Genomic DNA, 18,702 nt, shown 5'->3' on the forward strand with positions numbered 1-18,702 from the left:
GTACACCTACTTAATATATATATATATATATTTATATATATATATATTTATATATATATATATATATACGACAAAGCCTTGTGATCAGGATCTTTGATTATTAATAATCTCCTAAGGTAATATATGTCAGACTATCTATTCTTAAATACCTCGTGTGCATCTTGTCAATCGCGTATCTCAGATGATTATACACCAATACCTCGCTTTGCGTCGTATCGTTGTGCGTTTTTTTCGAAGTTGCGTCGCTGCTTAATTAGCACTAATTTTCACTGTACGTCGTTAGATTTTCGAGGTTGCGTTGTTTTGGGTTTGAGTCTTTAATTATTTTTTTGAAATTTCTCTTTTTTTTAAAAGATGGCAACACTTTCGTTTCTAATTGCGCCATGTCATCGAAACTCGGGGATTCCCTTTCTAACTAAAAATCAACGCAATTTTAAGAGTTCGCTTTCAATTACGTAGTGCGTTGTGCTTTTTTCTAAAAGAGAATAATAAATGTATATAAATTTTACTTGTTGTTTCTGGTTAAAAAAAAAGGGAAATATTATGCAAATTTATTTATAACAGAGCCATATAATTTTTTTTAATGTTTACTTAGTTAATTTTCTTTTTAAAAAGTAGTATTTTCGTGACCCTGCAACCTATCTTGGATCTTTACATGGTTTGCTATAGAAAATCTTAATTCACTTTGCGTCGTTTCAATTTGCGTCGTGTTTTTTTGGAACGTAACCACGACGCAAAGTGAGGTATTGGCGTAGTGTGATACTATGTGACTAATGTAATTTAAAAGTGGTCTACGAAGAAAAATATCTAGAAACATTAAGACTAAACCATCTGAGGTACTTCACAACTATATTATAAGAGTACTAGCTGATCCCGCAAACGTTGTTTTGCAAAAAAAATTAAAGTTTTTAATTAACAAATGTAAGATAAGGGTTGATCGTAGAGGGGTGAAAATTTAGGTTTGTATGTGTTTTTGTATGCTGTATCATAATAAAATAAAAACCAAAAAAATTGTCTAAAAAATTAAAAATTAAATTTAAGGGTGGACCACCCTTATCACTTAGGGGTATGGAAAATAGATAGTAGACGATCCAGACATACTGAATACGCATGTAAAATTTGGTAAAAATCGGTCGAGCCGTTTCCGAGGAGTTCAAGTTCGAACACCGTGACACGAGAATTTTATATATTAGATAGTGAATGTCAATACGTACGCTGACCACGCGATCGCCGACATATATGTTGCCCTCCTTAGCCGCGGCACTACCGCACGCTATTTTGCTTACAAAAATACCTGCACAGATACAAAAAGATTATTTTTATATTGCCCAAAAAAACGAAAGGTTCTTGAGTAGCGGCCACGAGCCACTAGTTATCGACGACATAGTAAAAGTCACAGGGAATCGCTAAATGGGCAAGACCAGTCATCTTAAAGATCTTTGCTCCCACAAAGATCTTCACGATGTTGAAAGGTCGGGGAAAGTCGCTTGGTCGCAGCGCAGGACCAGTCATCTTAGAGATCTTTGGTGGAGACATATGCCTGGCAGTGGCTATCTATGGACTAAAAAGAAGAAGAAAAGACCAACATGATTAGTTATTGCCTTCACAACATCTGTATAAGATGGAGAGTCTGGTTTGCGAGAAACAATAAGAGCAAGTTTTTTGGTAGTTTATCCAGTAATTTTTAGTAGTTTTTTTGGTAGTTTTTTTTGTAGTTATTTTGGTGGAATTTGAGTTTCTTTATCAAATGTTATCGAATCTTTCAGTCCCTATCTGTCTTATGACAAGAAAATATACAGAGGGCAATAATAAAATGGTGGGATTAATAAAAAAGATTAGGAATGTTTATAAAAATACAAAGGATGATTGATTAAATGGTCGCACCATAGTATTATTAAAAATGGTCGGAGCGATTTAAAAATTGGTGAAAATAATAAAACAGATGTAGACGAAATGATTGGATAATCATATAGAGGGCATGCTTAGAAATAAAAATCGGTAAAAAAACTTTTAAGTTAAACGGTTTTTTAAACGGTTTTATTTGATACCCATATTGTGGAGGTTGTGGAAAAATATGTACCTAGTCCGCCATATTGGAACGGCGTCCATCTTGAATTTTAAATTTTGACATAATCATCGTGTTTTACTAGTGTAGCCCTTTCATTTGATACCTATATTGAGGGGGTTAAGGAAAAATACGTAATCCGCCATTGTGTATCGGCGGTCATCTTAGATTTATAATGTTATTGATTTTATTATATTGTATTGTCATCTAAATTAAATGTGTGTACCAAATTTCAGATTAATCTGACAACGGGAAGGTGCTTAAATTTCAATTTCTAATTTTGACCCAAATAAATAAATTCCGTACGGGTCGAACTAAATAAAACCGTTTAAAAACGATGAGGGCGTTATTAAAAAATGAAGGGGGCGATAAGAGGTAATAGTAAGGACATTAAATAATACAAATTATGGTTATATAACGTGGTGGAAGGTTATGTACCGTGGTGCAGCGCGACGCCTCCAGCGAGACGCACAAGGCGGCGCAGATAGCGCGCTCGCTGCAGCCGCAGTAGGGCCGCGCCACAAGCTAGGGCTCCGCGCAACGCCGCCGCGCAAGCCGCCCCACGTGCCCACGCCGAAGCACCGCACGCTTCCGCCACACGGTCCAGCACCCTGCAACAGTAACCATGATATTAGGACCTTAAATAAGTTCTCGCTGTTTTTTTTTTTTCAAAAAAAATTTATTTAAAATACAATGCTTACAATGACATTACTCAAAGTATTGTCCATCATTAGAGACCACTTTCTCCCATCTCTCTGGTAGCGATTGAATCCGCCGTCGGAAAAATGACTCATCTTTCGAGGCAATCCATGAATCAAGCCATTTTTCGGCTTCTTCAACAAAATGGAAGCGCTGCTCGCTTAAACCGTGCGCCATCGACCGAAACAATTGGTAATCGGAGGGGGCGATGTCCGGTGAATACGGCGGGTGGGGTAGAACTTCCCATTGAAGTGTTTCCAGGTAAGTTTTGACTGGTTTTGCCACATGTGGCCGAACGGCACCCAATGTCCTTGCTTTTGGATCATTCCTAACGCTTTTAAACGTTTTGAAACTGTTGACGCATCTACTTGTAACGTTTTCCCAAGCTCTACTAACGTCTGACATGGAACTTCTTCAAGCAATGCCTCCAAGTCTTTGTCTTCAAATTTTGTCGGTGCTCCAGAACGCTCTTTGTCTTCAAGGTCAAAATCATTACTTTTGAAGCGCCTAAACCAGTCTCTGCACGTTGTATTCGACAAAGCATTGTCACCATATGTCTCAACGAGAATTCTGTGTGCTTCTGCTGCAAATTTTTTCTGAATAAAGCAATGCAATAAAATTCCCCGCAAAAACACTTTATTTGGCACAAAAGTACACATTTTCACAAAAGGTAATAAATATGTAGTTGACACTGTGGTAAACTCTACTCTACTATGATTTGAGGTTACATATAGCACTACTTTGGTGATTTGTTACCGTACGAAATTCCAGGCACAGAGTGCCGCAACGCCATCTTTCAAAAAACAGCGAGAACTTATTCAAGGTCCTAATAAATTTCTAGATGCTTACGGGATAATAATATTTTTCGCCGTACAAGTGAACTGCATTTGCGGGGCAGTTATCCAAATTAGGCGGTATGTAATATTACTTAACTTCAATTTGTTACAAAAAGAAAAAAGGAGAATAGTAAGAAAGGAATCCAATGGCCAAGGAACTCATCATATCAGTATTAATTCTTGTGATCAGTCCTGAGAGAGTCGCGGATCTTGATCCTCGTTGTAATATTGATTGAATGTATGTTAAATTTTACAATAAGAAAAGGACCAATACTTTGCCACTTCCGCACATGCAGTGGTAGTCGTGCATCAAAGTGCACCGCCCGCCAGCCCGCTGATAAATGCGTAAGCGCCAAACAATGCGAATCACACAACCGCCACCGCCAAATCACTCAACACGTGTTTCACCCCTCCATGGGGCATCTTCAGAAGTTATGTTACACCGATTAGTGCCAAACACAGAGTCTCTGAGTCTTTCTTACTTAGGATGGACTTCCGCAAGGTAACGCCTGATTCCATTAAATATTTAAATTTTACAAATAAAAGAACATAAAAGCTCAGAACAAATTCACTGAATTATTTACTGTCTCATGACCCATTTCACATAAATGTGACACATCTATTGTACCTTCTCAAATATTTTATTGCGTTATATTATTTTTTAATGTAGATTTTTGTTTTATACACCTATCCCCCGATTTACAACGTACTTGTTTTATTACGTCGTTTTCGCTTTTATATGGTTTTCCAAATAAGTTTTTTTTGTTTTAATCACTCTACTAAATGCTACTGTGATTGAACACATGTGCTGTGTACATATTTCACGGGGAATCCCGAGCTTATGTGCTGACTATCTACACACGCACACTGTGTCTGTATTTCTTCACATAAAATTAAAGTTTTATCTACGGAAAATAGTATTCGAGTGAAAGTTTCACAGTTTCAGAAAGATTTAATTTTCCAAATTCGTAAATTACATGTGAGTGCATAATTTAGATTATTATAAATTAACAGCAGTGATTAAAGTAAAATTCAGAGGGAATGAATGCAGGAAATTTTGTAGAGAAAGGAAATTTAACTTTTCAATGCATTTTATTTTTATTTCTGCACCAAATAATATCGAAAAAAATCACAACTGTTAAACAGCAAAATTATGCATTTTCTGCAAGCTTTTCGATTTACACGGTTTTGACTTGAAAAATTTTAATTTTCGATTTACACGTTTTTCTCAGGAACGTATCTACCGTGTAAGTCGGGGGATAGGTGTATATAAATATGCATATATGTGTGTGTGTGTATATATATATACATTATATATATATATATATATATATATATATATATACATATATATATACATTATATATATATATATATATATATATACATATATATATACATTATATATATATATATATATATATATATATATATATATATATATACATATATATATACATTATATATATATATATATAAGATGTATAATAATATTATCTCGTGATTTGCAATACCTTATCTTTCCATCAGCGATAGAGCCTTTCTTAACTGAAGTGACGTAGACGCTGGTGTCGTTAGGATAGTACGGCTCTTCCCTGCCGCCAGCCAGCTCGAAACCCAGCTCTCCGTCTTTGCCCAGACCGCTCAGTTCCACCTCGATTATCTCCCATTCGAAATCCTATAACAACAAGAAATATATTTCTCTTTATAACAGATACACTGAATTCATTGAACAGGGTAAAGATATGTTTACATGAAGACTAAATTTAAATTTTTTTTTTGTTGTAATGCATTTGTTTTTTCAACTCTTAATGTCAATTTATTGTACAATATGTTCTTGAACCAATTTCTATTTTCAGATGTTCTCAAATTGGTTGAACATACATAGACGTAAAAATTACTGGTAAATTTTAGTGTAGGAGTTTAGTAGTATTTAGTAAATCACATCATGATGTATTTATGAATAGTAGGTATCACTCATGCAATAACTAAAAAAATTGCCATGTGTAAACGCATCTCTAAATTCTTCTCTAACCTCCTTTCTCATTAATTTGCCTACTAAAGTGAGATTGAAAGAGCGTTATATTAAATCATTCGGCGATTAAAAAACATTCCTGTGCACAGCCAAGGTGCTCGAGGAGGTCCAGCTTCCCCCAGGTTGCCTTGGCTTAGTACTGACCATCTGTCCATTCCATAGAAATGATTAGGTTCCCCTCCAGCGATACAATGGTTGGCAACTAAAGAGGTTTTAGTGTTACTTTTACATAACTTACTGGCTAGTAACGCTGCTTATGTTGCAACTGAACAACTGACGAGTTACCGCAACTTAAGTGCTTCCCTGCCCAGCAAGGGGTATATGCTAGATAATACCCACTATATCCAGGAGTAGTTTAAGCTAGATCAGGTGATTGGAATCGAAAAGTGAGCTAATAGCTCTGGTACCATATCCGGATAATATGGGAGCCAGCTGATCTGGTGTCGCGAGCGAGGATTGAATCATTAGTTCGTTCTCAGTGATATCAGGTAGTGGGTTCACGCACGGGGTACTCACTTAGAGAGTACTGCTATCAGAGATGGTGGAGGCAAGTCCTACCATAAATAGAATCCTGCTGGTGTAACCCAGCGGTTGTAAAATTTGGAGACAATATTATTAATAAATTAGGAACAGGTACACAAACACACCTGGACATCAGCATCAACAGCAGAGTCCCTGTTCGAAGATATCCGGCATTTATCCTCGTGCGATATCGCTTTACTCCTGATGATCTTCGAGTCTTTACTATCAGACTGCTTTTTGTTGCCGTGACGTCTTGCGTCCGCCAGCTCTCCCACCATCTGATCCCGCTCCTGGAAATTCAATGACCATATTAAAATATTTAGGTCCCCCAATATTTGAGTTTATAAATGGTTATATACAAAGAGGTCTACTGGAACTAGGGAATTTTTTAAAGTGGTCTACATGGAATGGAAGAAATGTCCAGGAACGTCTGCCATAAAATATATCAAAGGTGGCCAACCTGCAGCTCTTTGTAGAAATCATTTTATTCCACTTATTATTCCTTGAAAGCCAAGCAAAGAATTACTGAAAAGTGCTGTCATCAATTATTAACCATCAGCTCATACGACGCTCACTGCAAGGCATCGACGCCGATCTATGGATATGGATTTATGGATATGGATTTATGGATAAGGATCTATGGATATGGATCTATGGATATAGATCTAAGAATATGGATCTATGGATATTGACCTATCAATATGGATCTATGGATATGGATCTATGGATATTGATCTATTGATATTGATCTATCAATATGGATCTATGGATATGGATCTATGGATATTGATTTATTGATATTGATCTATCAATAGGGATCTATGGATATACCATACGCTTGGCGTTGGGTTGGCGATCGCTCTAAAATCTTGATAGTGGCAATTCTATGTTATTAATGCACAAGATGTAAATTATATAAAATTTTATCTCGGGAATCGAACCCGTGACTTACAATCAAAATTCTCAGTCCTTTAAAGCTAAACTACCACTGCTCATATATAAAGAAAGTAAATGTAAAGGATTACATTTTTAACATTTTAATTTAATGCAAATATAGCTATATATAATATGGCTATATTTTAAGCTATATTTAGCAATCAGCACTTTCAATGTGTCTCCAATTTATAAAATATAATAATAATTGTCTGTTTTTATTACTAGTTATAAACATAATATTTTTTTACTAAAAATTATTTACAATACCTTTCGTAATCTGTTGCAGAGTGCTTTAACGCTTTCTCTCTCTTGCAGCAGTTTGTCTCTTTCAGCGAATGCCCAATCTCTTCTTCGTTTCGAAACCTGAAAATGTCACATTATAACTCTCTCTCTCGCTCTCTCTCTTGGTTTTACATTAAAGAATTAAGTTATTTCATAACAATTCTTAATCGAATAAATTAAATAAAACTCTACAATGAAGACTTAAATATTTTAATTCATTACATGTGAACACAGCTTTCTAATTTCATCACTATCATTATTTCAGACATTATTCAGTACAATCATCTACCATAGTCTGAAGCAGAGAATGTATCAAAATAGTCTCGAACCATGGAGAGGGTTTCAGGGGTAGCTTGGACTACTTATACCTCAAGAAGGGGATAATAAAACAGAAGTGTCAATCACATGGTGATCCCCGACCGGGGGGTGGAGGGGAGTAAGTGGATGAGACTCCTACACTACGCTGTCTCCCCCACTGATAGAAAAAAATGGTATTCACCAAAGACTGCTAATAAGACTTGTTGAAAGCGACCTGCGTCCAGGATCCTATGACGACTTTGACAAGGTCATCTCTTTAATTCATGGGTGAAAGACCTACTCTGTGCTTTCTGGTCTATGGTCTCCTCTCCCTAAATCTTAATATCCAGCAGCCATCTATACTGCACGCTATGCAGCCTTACCATTGCTACTTGAACTTGCAAACTCTCTGAGCTATGCCGGTTACATTCGTTCATCTATTCTAATTACATCATCATATCACCAGCCAGACGCGCAAGATTGCCACTATGGCCGTTCTTTGCTGCGAGCATCTTAACACCTGGTGGGGAGCCTGACTGATTCGTAATTAACTATGATCTAATCACTACTCACTTCAGCTTCTCTTTGAGCATCCGCCAGCTCGGCCTGCAGCCTGTCCACCTGCTTCCTCAGCCTCTCCAGCTCTTGGTTGGCCTGCTCTAGATTGTCTACTCGTTCTTTATCTACAGCATCCACCACCATTCCTACAAGACCTGGAAGATCATATAGTTTATATCAGACGAAATTATTGTATGTCTGTATTCATATATAATGATAGCGTCATATTATTTGTTTAAGAAACTGTGTGAAAATTTTAGAAGTTAGAATCTTTATTTACACAACTCTCTATATTTATATCAAAGGTTAAAGCTTTATTATTACTTTATTTATTAGCATTATTTACACAACCAATCACAATCCTTTCTTTACAACCAATCACACGTGTCGTCTGCTTGAGGTGACGAAAGATGTGTGCGACAGAGAAGCGTTCATATATATATAAAAGAACGCGTCTAGTTTTGTAACGCCAGTAGGACATGACAAAAAAGATTTTTCTTAGAAATTTTTTTCTTAAATTATTAAAATTATTACAGTAAAGATATTACAGGCAACAGTACCAACAGCGAAAATAATTACTGAGCTATATACTGCAGTACAGGTTAACACTCAGTTATGATTTTCAGAAAGGGACAGTGATTTGAATTTTGATTTTTTATGTGGGAGCAAAGGTGGGATTTGGAAATGAAATAAATAAACATAAATATATTTTTATAACTGTCGCTGGTAAATCTAAACTACAGCTTTGCAGACTTATATTAGACAATGTTCAAGATATTACCTAGAATTAACAAAAAATTGAAAATTACTTCAAACTATATAAAATTTGAATTACATCTCAGATCTAATGAATATGAAACATATGAATTTTGACAACGGTCACTCAGCTACATTAAGTGAATTCAAGCATACAATTGGTTGGTTCTTCACTATCGTAAGCAGGTAAATTATTTTGACCCCCCCCCCTCCCCCCAACGAATCATGAACCCATTTTTTGTCTCCCCATCAAAGACATCATCCTAGATCTAGATCCTAGACCCCTTGAGATCCACCTTGACTTTCGTAACTATTTAAGTAAAGAAATATAAAACAACGGAATTTTCCTTTAAATAACTGCAAATATATTATTTTATATCTTACCTTGTAACTTATCTAGAGAAGGGTCATTAGGATGTTGTCCGTTTAGAAAGCCATCATTGCCAACCCCACTTGCCAAACCCAAGTGGTGATAACCAGAGTTGTCTTGTCTGCAAATATAAATTTAATCATGTATTTGTTATATATAAAATAATCTCCATTTTTCTTATTCAAACAGTAGGGGCAACATTGCGTCATCGAAAAGGGGAATCCCACATAAATATACATACAGTACCCGGCGATAAATATTGTACATCAACCTTTGGAAAGAGATAATCGTCATTCATTGTCTCATTTTAACAATAGGTTCAATGGTGTTTATTATGTACAGTTGTTATTTTCTTAAATAACTAAATACGTAAACATAATGTGAACATGTTTATTTTTTTATTTTATTTTACCCCAATCTAAAGCTAACATTTCAAGAAAAATTGATGCATTTTAGATAAAGAATAAAAATAATTATCAAAAGAAGCAAATGATACTTGTTGTATCAGCTCCTAATAGATACCGGACTGTTCGTATTTAGTGCGACAGAGATAACGCTCTACAAAGCCGAAATTAGCCGAATGTCTCTTTTCAAAGATCGATGTTCAATATTTAGCGGCGGGAACTGTAATTGTTCATTTACATCTGTATAAATACGATATAAAAAAAATTTAAATACCTGGACTTGACCAAAGTGGCAGTGTTCTGTGGAGTCTTCAGATCAGTGCACTCCTTAATGGCGCGGTCGCGGTCCACTAGCGCCGATTCAATCTCGCGCCGTAGGCTCTCGGCCTGGAACAGTTCATTCTTACAACAGAACCAATGATAGGTTCCCTTGAATTATATCCTGTTGGTTACTTTTATGGGAGTAATCCTGCTGTTTTGGTGCTTCTTTTGTGCTGTTTATATTTAGTGAAAGACTTTCCATCTTTTTCTATACATCTCAATCTTTCAGTTCCCTATTCATACATTCATTCGTTCACATATACATTCAATTATTTCACTATAAGTACATGTATGTGCTGCTCTGTGCATTTGTGTGCTTCCAAGTGCGTCATAAAACATATGAAATCGTCTGTGTGAGTATCAGTATAAACACCTGCATGTGTCTTTGTGTGTACCTGCAGTGCGGTGGCGCGCTGCTCGTCGCGCGAGGCCTGCAGCGCCGCTTCGAGCGCGGCGACCCTCTTTAGAGCAGCCTGAAGGTCATCAGACAGCTTCTCCATCTCCTTATGCACCGTGTCCCTGTAACACGCCCTTCGCACGCTCAGATTGGCTACATATGCATATAACACTTCATAATCAGTGATCATGATGGGTGAATTGATTGGTATATATGGACATACCTTGAGAGTTGCAAAGTCTTTTCAAGTGGCCAAATATAAGATATATATATACATATAGGTCGTATCGTAGATGAATTACTTATCTAGCCCCGTCACAACCGGACTGTGTACATATATACCCGACGTCAAACGATAGAGACAAGCAATCTACTAGCGCCATCTATCGGCGTCGTAAGTAGCAACATATTAACTATCAATGCAATACATATATCGACACCAATGCCATCTATTATCTATGTCTATTTTATATCTGTGGGAGAAAAATGAATCCAGCGTTCAAACGTACAGATTTCTTGAGTGTTTTGTAAATTCCTATGATAGTAAATTTAAACATTATTAAAACGTAATTATTGATGGTAAATGAATGCTTTCACAAAAGGGTTTGACACAAAAAGGGAGTTGTCGTTTGAACCATTGAAGCACTCGGATCTCTTTAAATGTTCAGTGTTGTAATGACCAAAAATATGTTAGTATTTTGGTAGAAGCCTATGTCCAACACTGGGCGTCTTACTGCTGAAAACACTACTAACGTTATTTCACTGACAGATATAGTAAAATACCCGGCAATAAATATTGCACATCGACCTTTTGAAAGAGACAATCTGCTAATTTCGACTTCGTAGAGCGCTATCTCTATCGCAGACTACCTATGTGACGTTTTGTCAGTCGGGTACTGCAAGATATATATACAGTTTAAAAAAGGTATCTAAAACAGTCAAATGGATAAGATATGCGTGCGCAATGCCCTCACCTCTCACTCATGATGAGGGTGTACTCAGCCATGGCTGCGTTACGCTCGTCCGTGAGCCTCTTGATATCGGCCCTCTCCCGCACGCCGCCCTCCCATTGCCGCACCACGCTAGCTACTTGCTGCTTCAGGGCATTCCGCTCTCGAATCTGCAAAAAGCCAACATAACTAAAAGCCATAATATACTTTGTATAGTCAAAACTAATTACGCTATCACAAATATATATATATATATATATATATATATATATATATATACTAACTAGAGAACGAATTAATATAAATAAATGTCAACCAATAAATGGAACCCTAGGATCAAGAACACGCGTGACCTTGAAGTTATTTATAATTTGTGTACGTTTCTTGAAAATTCTAACCGAGAACTATCTCGAACATACTAGAACCTTATCCATAGTATAAATAAATGTACTCCCCATAACGACATTGCAGTGTTGTTTTTCGAGTTATAAGATTAAGATCTACGATCAGTGATACAAAGTTACTATTTGGCAATATTTTGGACGGTGAGCAATTTGGAAGCGTAGTTTGGACTAAACGAAAGTATATTGTGTTAAAGAAGGGTGACAGTCTGATACTATTGCTGTCTGTAAAAGATTACTTCGTGTGATAAGACTGCCTTTTGTACATTTTGTTTATTATTATGAAACTTTTTAATATAAAGCTCAACGAATCCGCTGGCTTGGTCACTTGGAGCGAATGGGATCGGATCGGACCGTGAAGCTATCGTACCTGGAAAAACCGAGGGGTCGAAGACCAGAGGGTAGACCCAGGTATCGCTGGATCGATCGCGTTGAGGCAGACTTGCGCGAATTGAATGTCAGCCAATGGCAGACGATGGCGCAAGACAGAGGAAAGTGGAAGTCTTTCGCTTCGGAGGCCAAGACCCACTTTGGGTCACTGAGCCACCGGAATAGTAGTATGAAACTTTTTAACTGTATCATAGCATGTACAATCAATAATATTAAATTAGATATAAAGCAATTTAAACCACCTGAAGGATAGTCAGGTTGGCCGAGTGGTCTAAGGCGCCAGATTTAAGCTCTGGTTCCCGAGAGGGAGCGTGGGTTCGAACCCCACACCTGACAAACTTTTTTTTTATTTTTAACATAATATTTTAACTAATTTATACCTGTATTTACATATATATACTTATATAAAGACATATTTTAAATTATATCACCTGTTCTAAATTTACGTTTTTGTTTATTATTATGAAACTATTTAAATGTATTCTAGCGTGTACAATACAGAATATTAAAATAAAATAAAAAAATTAAAACAACTCTATAGATTTAGTTGTTTTTTTTTATAAGTTCTTGTTAAGTCTCTTTTTTTGAACATATAACAGTTCGTTTTGAACTTCGCGCGCTTTACAGTTCGCAATGAACTTTGCACATCTGACAGTTCATTTTGAATTTTAAGCGTTTGACAGTTCCCTATGAACTTTGCACATGTACCAGTTCGTTTTGAACTTTCTGCATTCAAATGCTGTAAAATTGTGGTTTAACACCTGCATATCTGGTCAATGCTTATCGAACATAAATGTAATATATTTATTTCATCTATTGGGACTGTATGTCTGTCAGGACAATAAACTTCTACGCAATACAAAAGACATTAGAACTTACAACTGCATTTCTCTCTTGAGTGAGCTCGTGGCACTGGGTTTTCAAACGGCTATTCTCGTCCTGAACGTTTCGCATCTTCTCTAGAGTTGCATTGTGGTTTTCTATGAGATCATCATACCTAAAAAGTCAACAATAACAATTTTAATGTCAATTGTTTTAACTTCACATACAAATGAATAAACAAACCAAAGATCCATTTTTGTAAGGTTCAAAAATAATCAACAAAAATCATTTAATAAACATAGGAACCTTCAACAGAACTTATATTGATCGTCAACTTATTATTCATTTATTTTTTTAATCTATTTTATTTTTTACTCTACTTCACAAGGTGTTATAGTTGTGGTTAAGAAACAGGATATAACTCCACAACAACACATCTTTTAATAATTTAACAATACAGATTTATACATATACACTTTAACAGATATAGCCTTTTATAGTATCAAAATCATTGTAATTGAATAAATTTTTATATTTCAAGGATATATACAAAAATAAAGTATATCATACAAAAGATTAAATACCTTTTTTGAAAGCAATCAAATTCTTCTTTAAGCGATTCATATTTCCTCAGAGTATGCACCAATGCATCGGAGCTTCCTTCAGGGTTGCCACTTTGTTGTAGATGTTGGACCTCTCGTTCTAACCTGAAAGTCAAAATGTAATGTTTACTTTACACAGTACTTATTTAGTAAACCAAATATCTGCTGTATAACACCATGTTTTTTCTCTTTCACACATCTGGACAACTAGTTTAAAATATATTTTATTTAATTTTTTTTTATTTAGAGAATTCAGAACTTTACTCCAAAGGAAATGTTCAGTGCTCTGTGGTATCTAAAAATGTCTGATTTGCATGTGCACTTGAAAATCTACATGGTTCAACAGGATATTAAAGTTAGTAATGGAAGGCATAAAAGTCACCCTAACAAAATTGTAGTGCAGCTGAAGATCCTTAAGACAATGCAATAATATACAATAAAAAACTTTGGCCCATAAATCATCCACATTTTTATATATATCTACTGATTGGTGAAATAAAAACAATTTTGTGATTATTTTAATAAATATGTACGATGTGAAAGACCCTGTATGTAGGCCACATCCAACAGGTACTATAGGAAATCTATGGTAGGCCATATCCAGCAGTGGACTTATGACCGAAATTATGATGATAATGACGTAAAATATTTTACAAATGACACGGAAATTACCAAAAAAAATGGTATAGCCAAAGGTTTTTTTTTGGTAATTTCATTTTAAATTTCTATTTAATTTTATTAACTATCACCAAAGTATAATATTTATGTTTAAATAATAATTAGGCGCTTTATTATGAATTTAGAGAAATACAGTTTACATTCATTACTTTAAATGTTACAATTATTTGTCCCTTAGTTCAGTGTCCTTCACAACATAGGCCTCCTCTAACTTCTTCCACTGGCATCCCTCTCGTGCTACTCCTCTCTAATGTTTTTTATGGCCCTGTTTATGGAGTCTCTCATACCTGCCATCATATTGGATGAGTGGCTTTTTTATTTAAAACATTTTTCTAACTTGTGTTTTCTTATGACTCTCTTCTTCCATTCTCCACAATCTCTATTACTCCCTTTTTCTATTCTTCATATTTTCTATCAATCTCTTACAATTTCTCTTTCTTCGCCACACCCTTTTCGTATATTACAGTAAGATTTCAATTATGATTTTTATTGGGACTCTTATTTTTATTAATATTATTTCTATATTTTATTTATTCTGATTAACAATTAGTTATTTTCTCCTTATTATTACCCTTTATAATTATTCGGCAATGCCTCAAAAATAAGTGACGAAACTACTTGTGTCCCACTAGGGAGGCGATGGTGCCACTCTCTACCCTTCTACCTGGTAACTCACAGTCTCTGCACTTGCAAATATGGGACAGGAAGTGATTCCATGCACCACCGTCTAGTCCACTGCAGGGTCACAGATGCCAGTCTCTCTTTGAGCTTAAACCTGGAAACTCGGAGAATCTTCCGTGTCACATGAACATGAGTCCCACGTGTCCAGCTCCATTGTTGTGCGATGGGCGGACCCGGTGTCAAGGAAGAAGTCCTAGTTGTCGAAGCCCTCCTCTCCAATGTTGTCCAATAGTGGGGTTTACGTCATCTTCCCATCTTATGTATTGCAACCTATGCAGCAGGTACCAGTCAGTGAGCATATGGATAAGTTGAGTTATTTCCCTTTTTTATTTCTATCATGCTTCTCTCCATTGCTTTCAAAATTTGTTACAAACTTTATAAATAAATATACCATAGTCATTATATTTAAAGCATCTCTTTAATATCCTTACCTCTGGTTGTCGTTAAGCAAGTCACCATATTTGCCACGGAGACTGCTTGCCTCCTGCGCAGAAACCTCCAATTGGTTCATTGCTGCTCTGTGTTGGCCTCGGAAGTACTCCAACTCCTAAAATAAATATAAAGTTATATATGTGAAGTATGTGAAAATGAATTCCTTTCTTCCCATTTATTCATTTATTATAGGATCATACCATTTATTCATTTATTTATTAAATCTATATTACACAGACATAAGAGTACCTGGCTTTGTTTTTACAATTACATTTAAAATTTCTGTATTATTTCTTTGCTTGCGTTTTTGCATATCACAGTGTTCACCAAGTCTCTTATACTACTTCCTAGCTTAATTAAAGTGTCCTATTAATTTTTCACAACGCCTTAACAATGCTCAGTTTTTAATATTACGTCCAACCACTTCCTCATCCCTACCCCATATTTCCATCCTCAAGTTGTATGCTAATATCTGTGCGGATGCCGTATTCGCCATATCAATGAATCTTGCGATCGCATCTTGAGTCTCATCCATGTAACACATGCACTAGTTCGTGTAATGTGATATTGCTACCACCGTATGGACATTACTGTACAGCCCAAGGGCCTCTTTAGCCCCTGAGCCTCGTGGATGGTCAATGTTCTTGATTCTACCTCTGCACCATACCGTTAGCTAATGAGACATTGTTCATCAGCCTGGGTGTGAGTCATGTATTGATGATGAATCAATGAAACATACTTATTCTTTTGAGCAGTCTTTGCTAAGCACTTACGAAAATTCAAGACATTATACAACATACATTTAAATATGTATTTATACATAGACTAAATTTTTCCTATGATTTTTCTGACATTACTCAGAAACCTTAAAAATGTTTTTTATGGTCCCATTTAGGGCCTCTCTACTACCCTACCGTAGCCCTATTCACGCAGGAACATTTTTTCTATTGACTTTTTATTTCTACACCCTTCTTTCATCTATCCTAATGTCTTCCGCATAAGAGAATGTTAATTTTTTACTTAGAAAGCCAATGTTGTGAAAGATTTTTATACTTTATAACTTACCTTCATAACATGCTCGCATCTTCGCGAGGTTTCTGTATGTTGTCTCCGCAGTTGATTCAAATCATGCAACGCTTTCTCACACTGCTGCTTCAGGCTCTCGTTGGTCTGTTTATTGATGACGTCATACTGCAAGGGCTCATATGTGCCACTCATGCTATGTCCATGGCCCTTCACCGAGTAGTTCTGCTTCTCATAGCACTGGTTTGCTGTCAGCACCTCATAGTCTATCTGGTGCGGGATACTCTGGATCTGACTGGTGTTGTGTCTCTCATTGTTTACGTAACTGTTTGATATTGACTCTGATGACATAAAGAAGTTAAAATTTATAGTTATTCACTTAAACTCTTCAGTTAAAAGCAAGAATTGCATGGCAAGGATCTTAACTGGTCATGGACTTTTTAATGAACAACTATTTACTTTAGGTGTTACAGGCAGTCCTCTTACAGGGCTACCTACCCTAGATCTGCAAGGTGCCTTTAGTCGGCTGGGATTTCTCAAGGGATTTGGTTCGCTTGAGTATGCAATGACAAGACAAATATATTGTAGAAGAGGTACATAATAAATGAACAAATGTAATTGATAAACCCCATCACATTACAAATTGAAATGGCACTTGGGAGACCACATACTATGTGGATGGCATGAACTCAAGGTTCTGGAGTGAATATTGTGGATCAGTGAGTAATTTTAGGATGTTCACCCACAAGGTAGACAGACAATGTTGAATCTTTTTAGTATTCAGAAAACGCTGGATGTTACCTGCTTTTAATAATTCTTATTCTCATATCCCACAGACATTACCATCCATCCCATTATTTGTTACAGTTACAATTATTACTTTCCATTTCACCTTTTGTTCTTGTTTTGTTACAGTTTTTATTTCTATTTATTAGTCCTTAAGTTGCTCCAGTCTCTTTTTAAACTTAAAACATCTTTCTTATTTGAAATCTTAAAGCAAGGCCTAAAGAGCAACGGAGGTCCTATAACTGAATTGATGATAATATATACTCCCCTATGCAGAAATGAGTGCAGTAACACATGGTTGCAGAAACCAGCCTACAGGGACAAGACAAGACATGATAATAAATATTATTGAAACATTGCACCTTTGTCTTTAAAACCACACCACAGAGTGTCTTGGAGAAGAGGAAAATTAAACCCTAATTTAACCATAGTTTCAAGTTAAATAATGTAATATATATTACTGTGTTACTTTTTAACATAAAAATTCATTTTAAATATTCTGTGTGCACTGGAGTTTCCAGTATATGACATATTTTATTAATAACTAAATGTATACCATTCAGTTAAATAGAGGCTTGCTTATAATAAAAAATTTGTTAGCAAGCTAGTTGTAACAGAATATTGAAATCACTGAAAATAATATAGAAGATATAGCTTTTATAGATCCCAAATGTCATTGTTGGCAACACTGTTCAATTTTTATTTTTGTTTTATTAATATAAATTGGAAAGCAAGGTTTAGTAAACTTACCATTACTTCCATTGCTCTCTAAAGATGATGCTCCAGATGCCATAATACTGCTAAAATGTAATAAATTTTGATGTAATTTACTTTGTTTATGATATTGGTAAAGACATTTAATTGTGAAATGTTTACAACTCACTTTGGATATTATGATCTGCATGCCATTGTCTGTTCGTCACTTAATACCTATAATAAAAGTGATCCAATTAGAAAAAGTCCATTTGAACATTACTTTGTGTTGTTGGGGAACGTAGACGAGCGCAAGCTTGACACGGTTTTCACGCTCTAATGATGGTTGCAAAATACGAAACCGCAAAAGCTAAGACACTGTTGCAATTCAGTGCTGTTTACACAGTTTGCGAGGAAGACAACAGGAAACGTTGAAATGCGACCGAAAATCTTTTATCTCGCGACGATATCAGATAACTGTACAAAGGCACGGTCCGCAAGTACCAACACTAGACACTCAAAACACCGAAAACTTCACAAAAACTCTCCTTTCGCTGCGTACTTACATTTCACGGCAACTTAATTTATTGAAATTTCACAATGTAAATACTTCGGGCTGCATAGAAATTCATAAATTAAGATCGAAAGTAACGCCTAATGTTCAGTTTAGAGCAAATAAGAGAGCGAAACTTTTAACACGTATTTATCTCAAGTAATTTGCCAACAATTCCCGTTTCTGTACCTTTTTTAGCAAACGAGTGAATGA

At 35.7% G+C, this 18,702-nt stretch overlaps 1 protein-coding gene and 1 non-coding gene across 2 annotated transcripts in view; one reads left to right on the forward strand and one right to left on the reverse strand.

Annotated features, from left to right (window-relative positions):
- The window catches only part of Dlg5 (Discs large 5), a 30,393-nt gene extending 11,713 nt beyond the window's left edge, over nt 1-18,680 (reverse strand). The window contains exons 1-17 of the mRNA XM_068761619.1: nt 18,503-18,680; nt 18,127-18,173; nt 17,994-18,043; nt 16,500-16,798; nt 15,434-15,549; nt 13,626-13,748; nt 13,099-13,216; nt 11,453-11,598; nt 10,477-10,600; nt 10,035-10,147; nt 9,371-9,477; nt 8,246-8,385; nt 7,361-7,456; nt 6,283-6,447; nt 5,115-5,278; nt 2,504-2,676; nt 1,215-1,294 (exon numbers count right to left, since the gene is read on the reverse strand). Of these exons, the coding sequence (XP_068617720.1) occupies nt 1,215-1,294; nt 2,504-2,676; nt 5,115-5,278; nt 6,283-6,447; nt 7,361-7,456; nt 8,246-8,385; nt 9,371-9,477; nt 10,035-10,147; nt 10,477-10,600; nt 11,453-11,598; nt 13,099-13,216; nt 13,626-13,748; nt 15,434-15,549; nt 16,500-16,798; nt 17,994-18,036 (2,007 nt within the window). The 5' untranslated portion in view covers nt 18,037-18,043; nt 18,127-18,173; nt 18,503-18,680. The remainder of the gene's footprint in view (nt 1-1,214; nt 1,295-2,503; nt 2,677-5,114; nt 5,279-6,282; nt 6,448-7,360; nt 7,457-8,245; nt 8,386-9,370; nt 9,478-10,034; nt 10,148-10,476; nt 10,601-11,452; nt 11,599-13,098; nt 13,217-13,625; nt 13,749-15,433; nt 15,550-16,499; nt 16,799-17,993; nt 18,044-18,126; nt 18,174-18,502) is intronic.
- On the forward strand, nt 12,472-12,555 carry TRNAL-UAA (transfer RNA leucine (anticodon UAA)). The gene has a single exon. It is a non-coding gene; the product is annotated as a tRNA-Leu (tRNA).
- Nucleotides 18,681-18,702: the final 22 nt, after the last annotated feature.

The sequence above is a fragment of the Battus philenor genome, unplaced genomic scaffold (genome assembly GCF_028537555.1).
Source record: "Battus philenor isolate CCGP_79_NKW_IND1 unplaced genomic scaffold, ilBatPhil1.0.hap1 SCAF_15, whole genome shotgun sequence".
In the NCBI taxonomy this organism is placed as follows: domain Eukaryota; kingdom Metazoa; phylum Arthropoda; class Insecta; order Lepidoptera; family Papilionidae; genus Battus; species Battus philenor.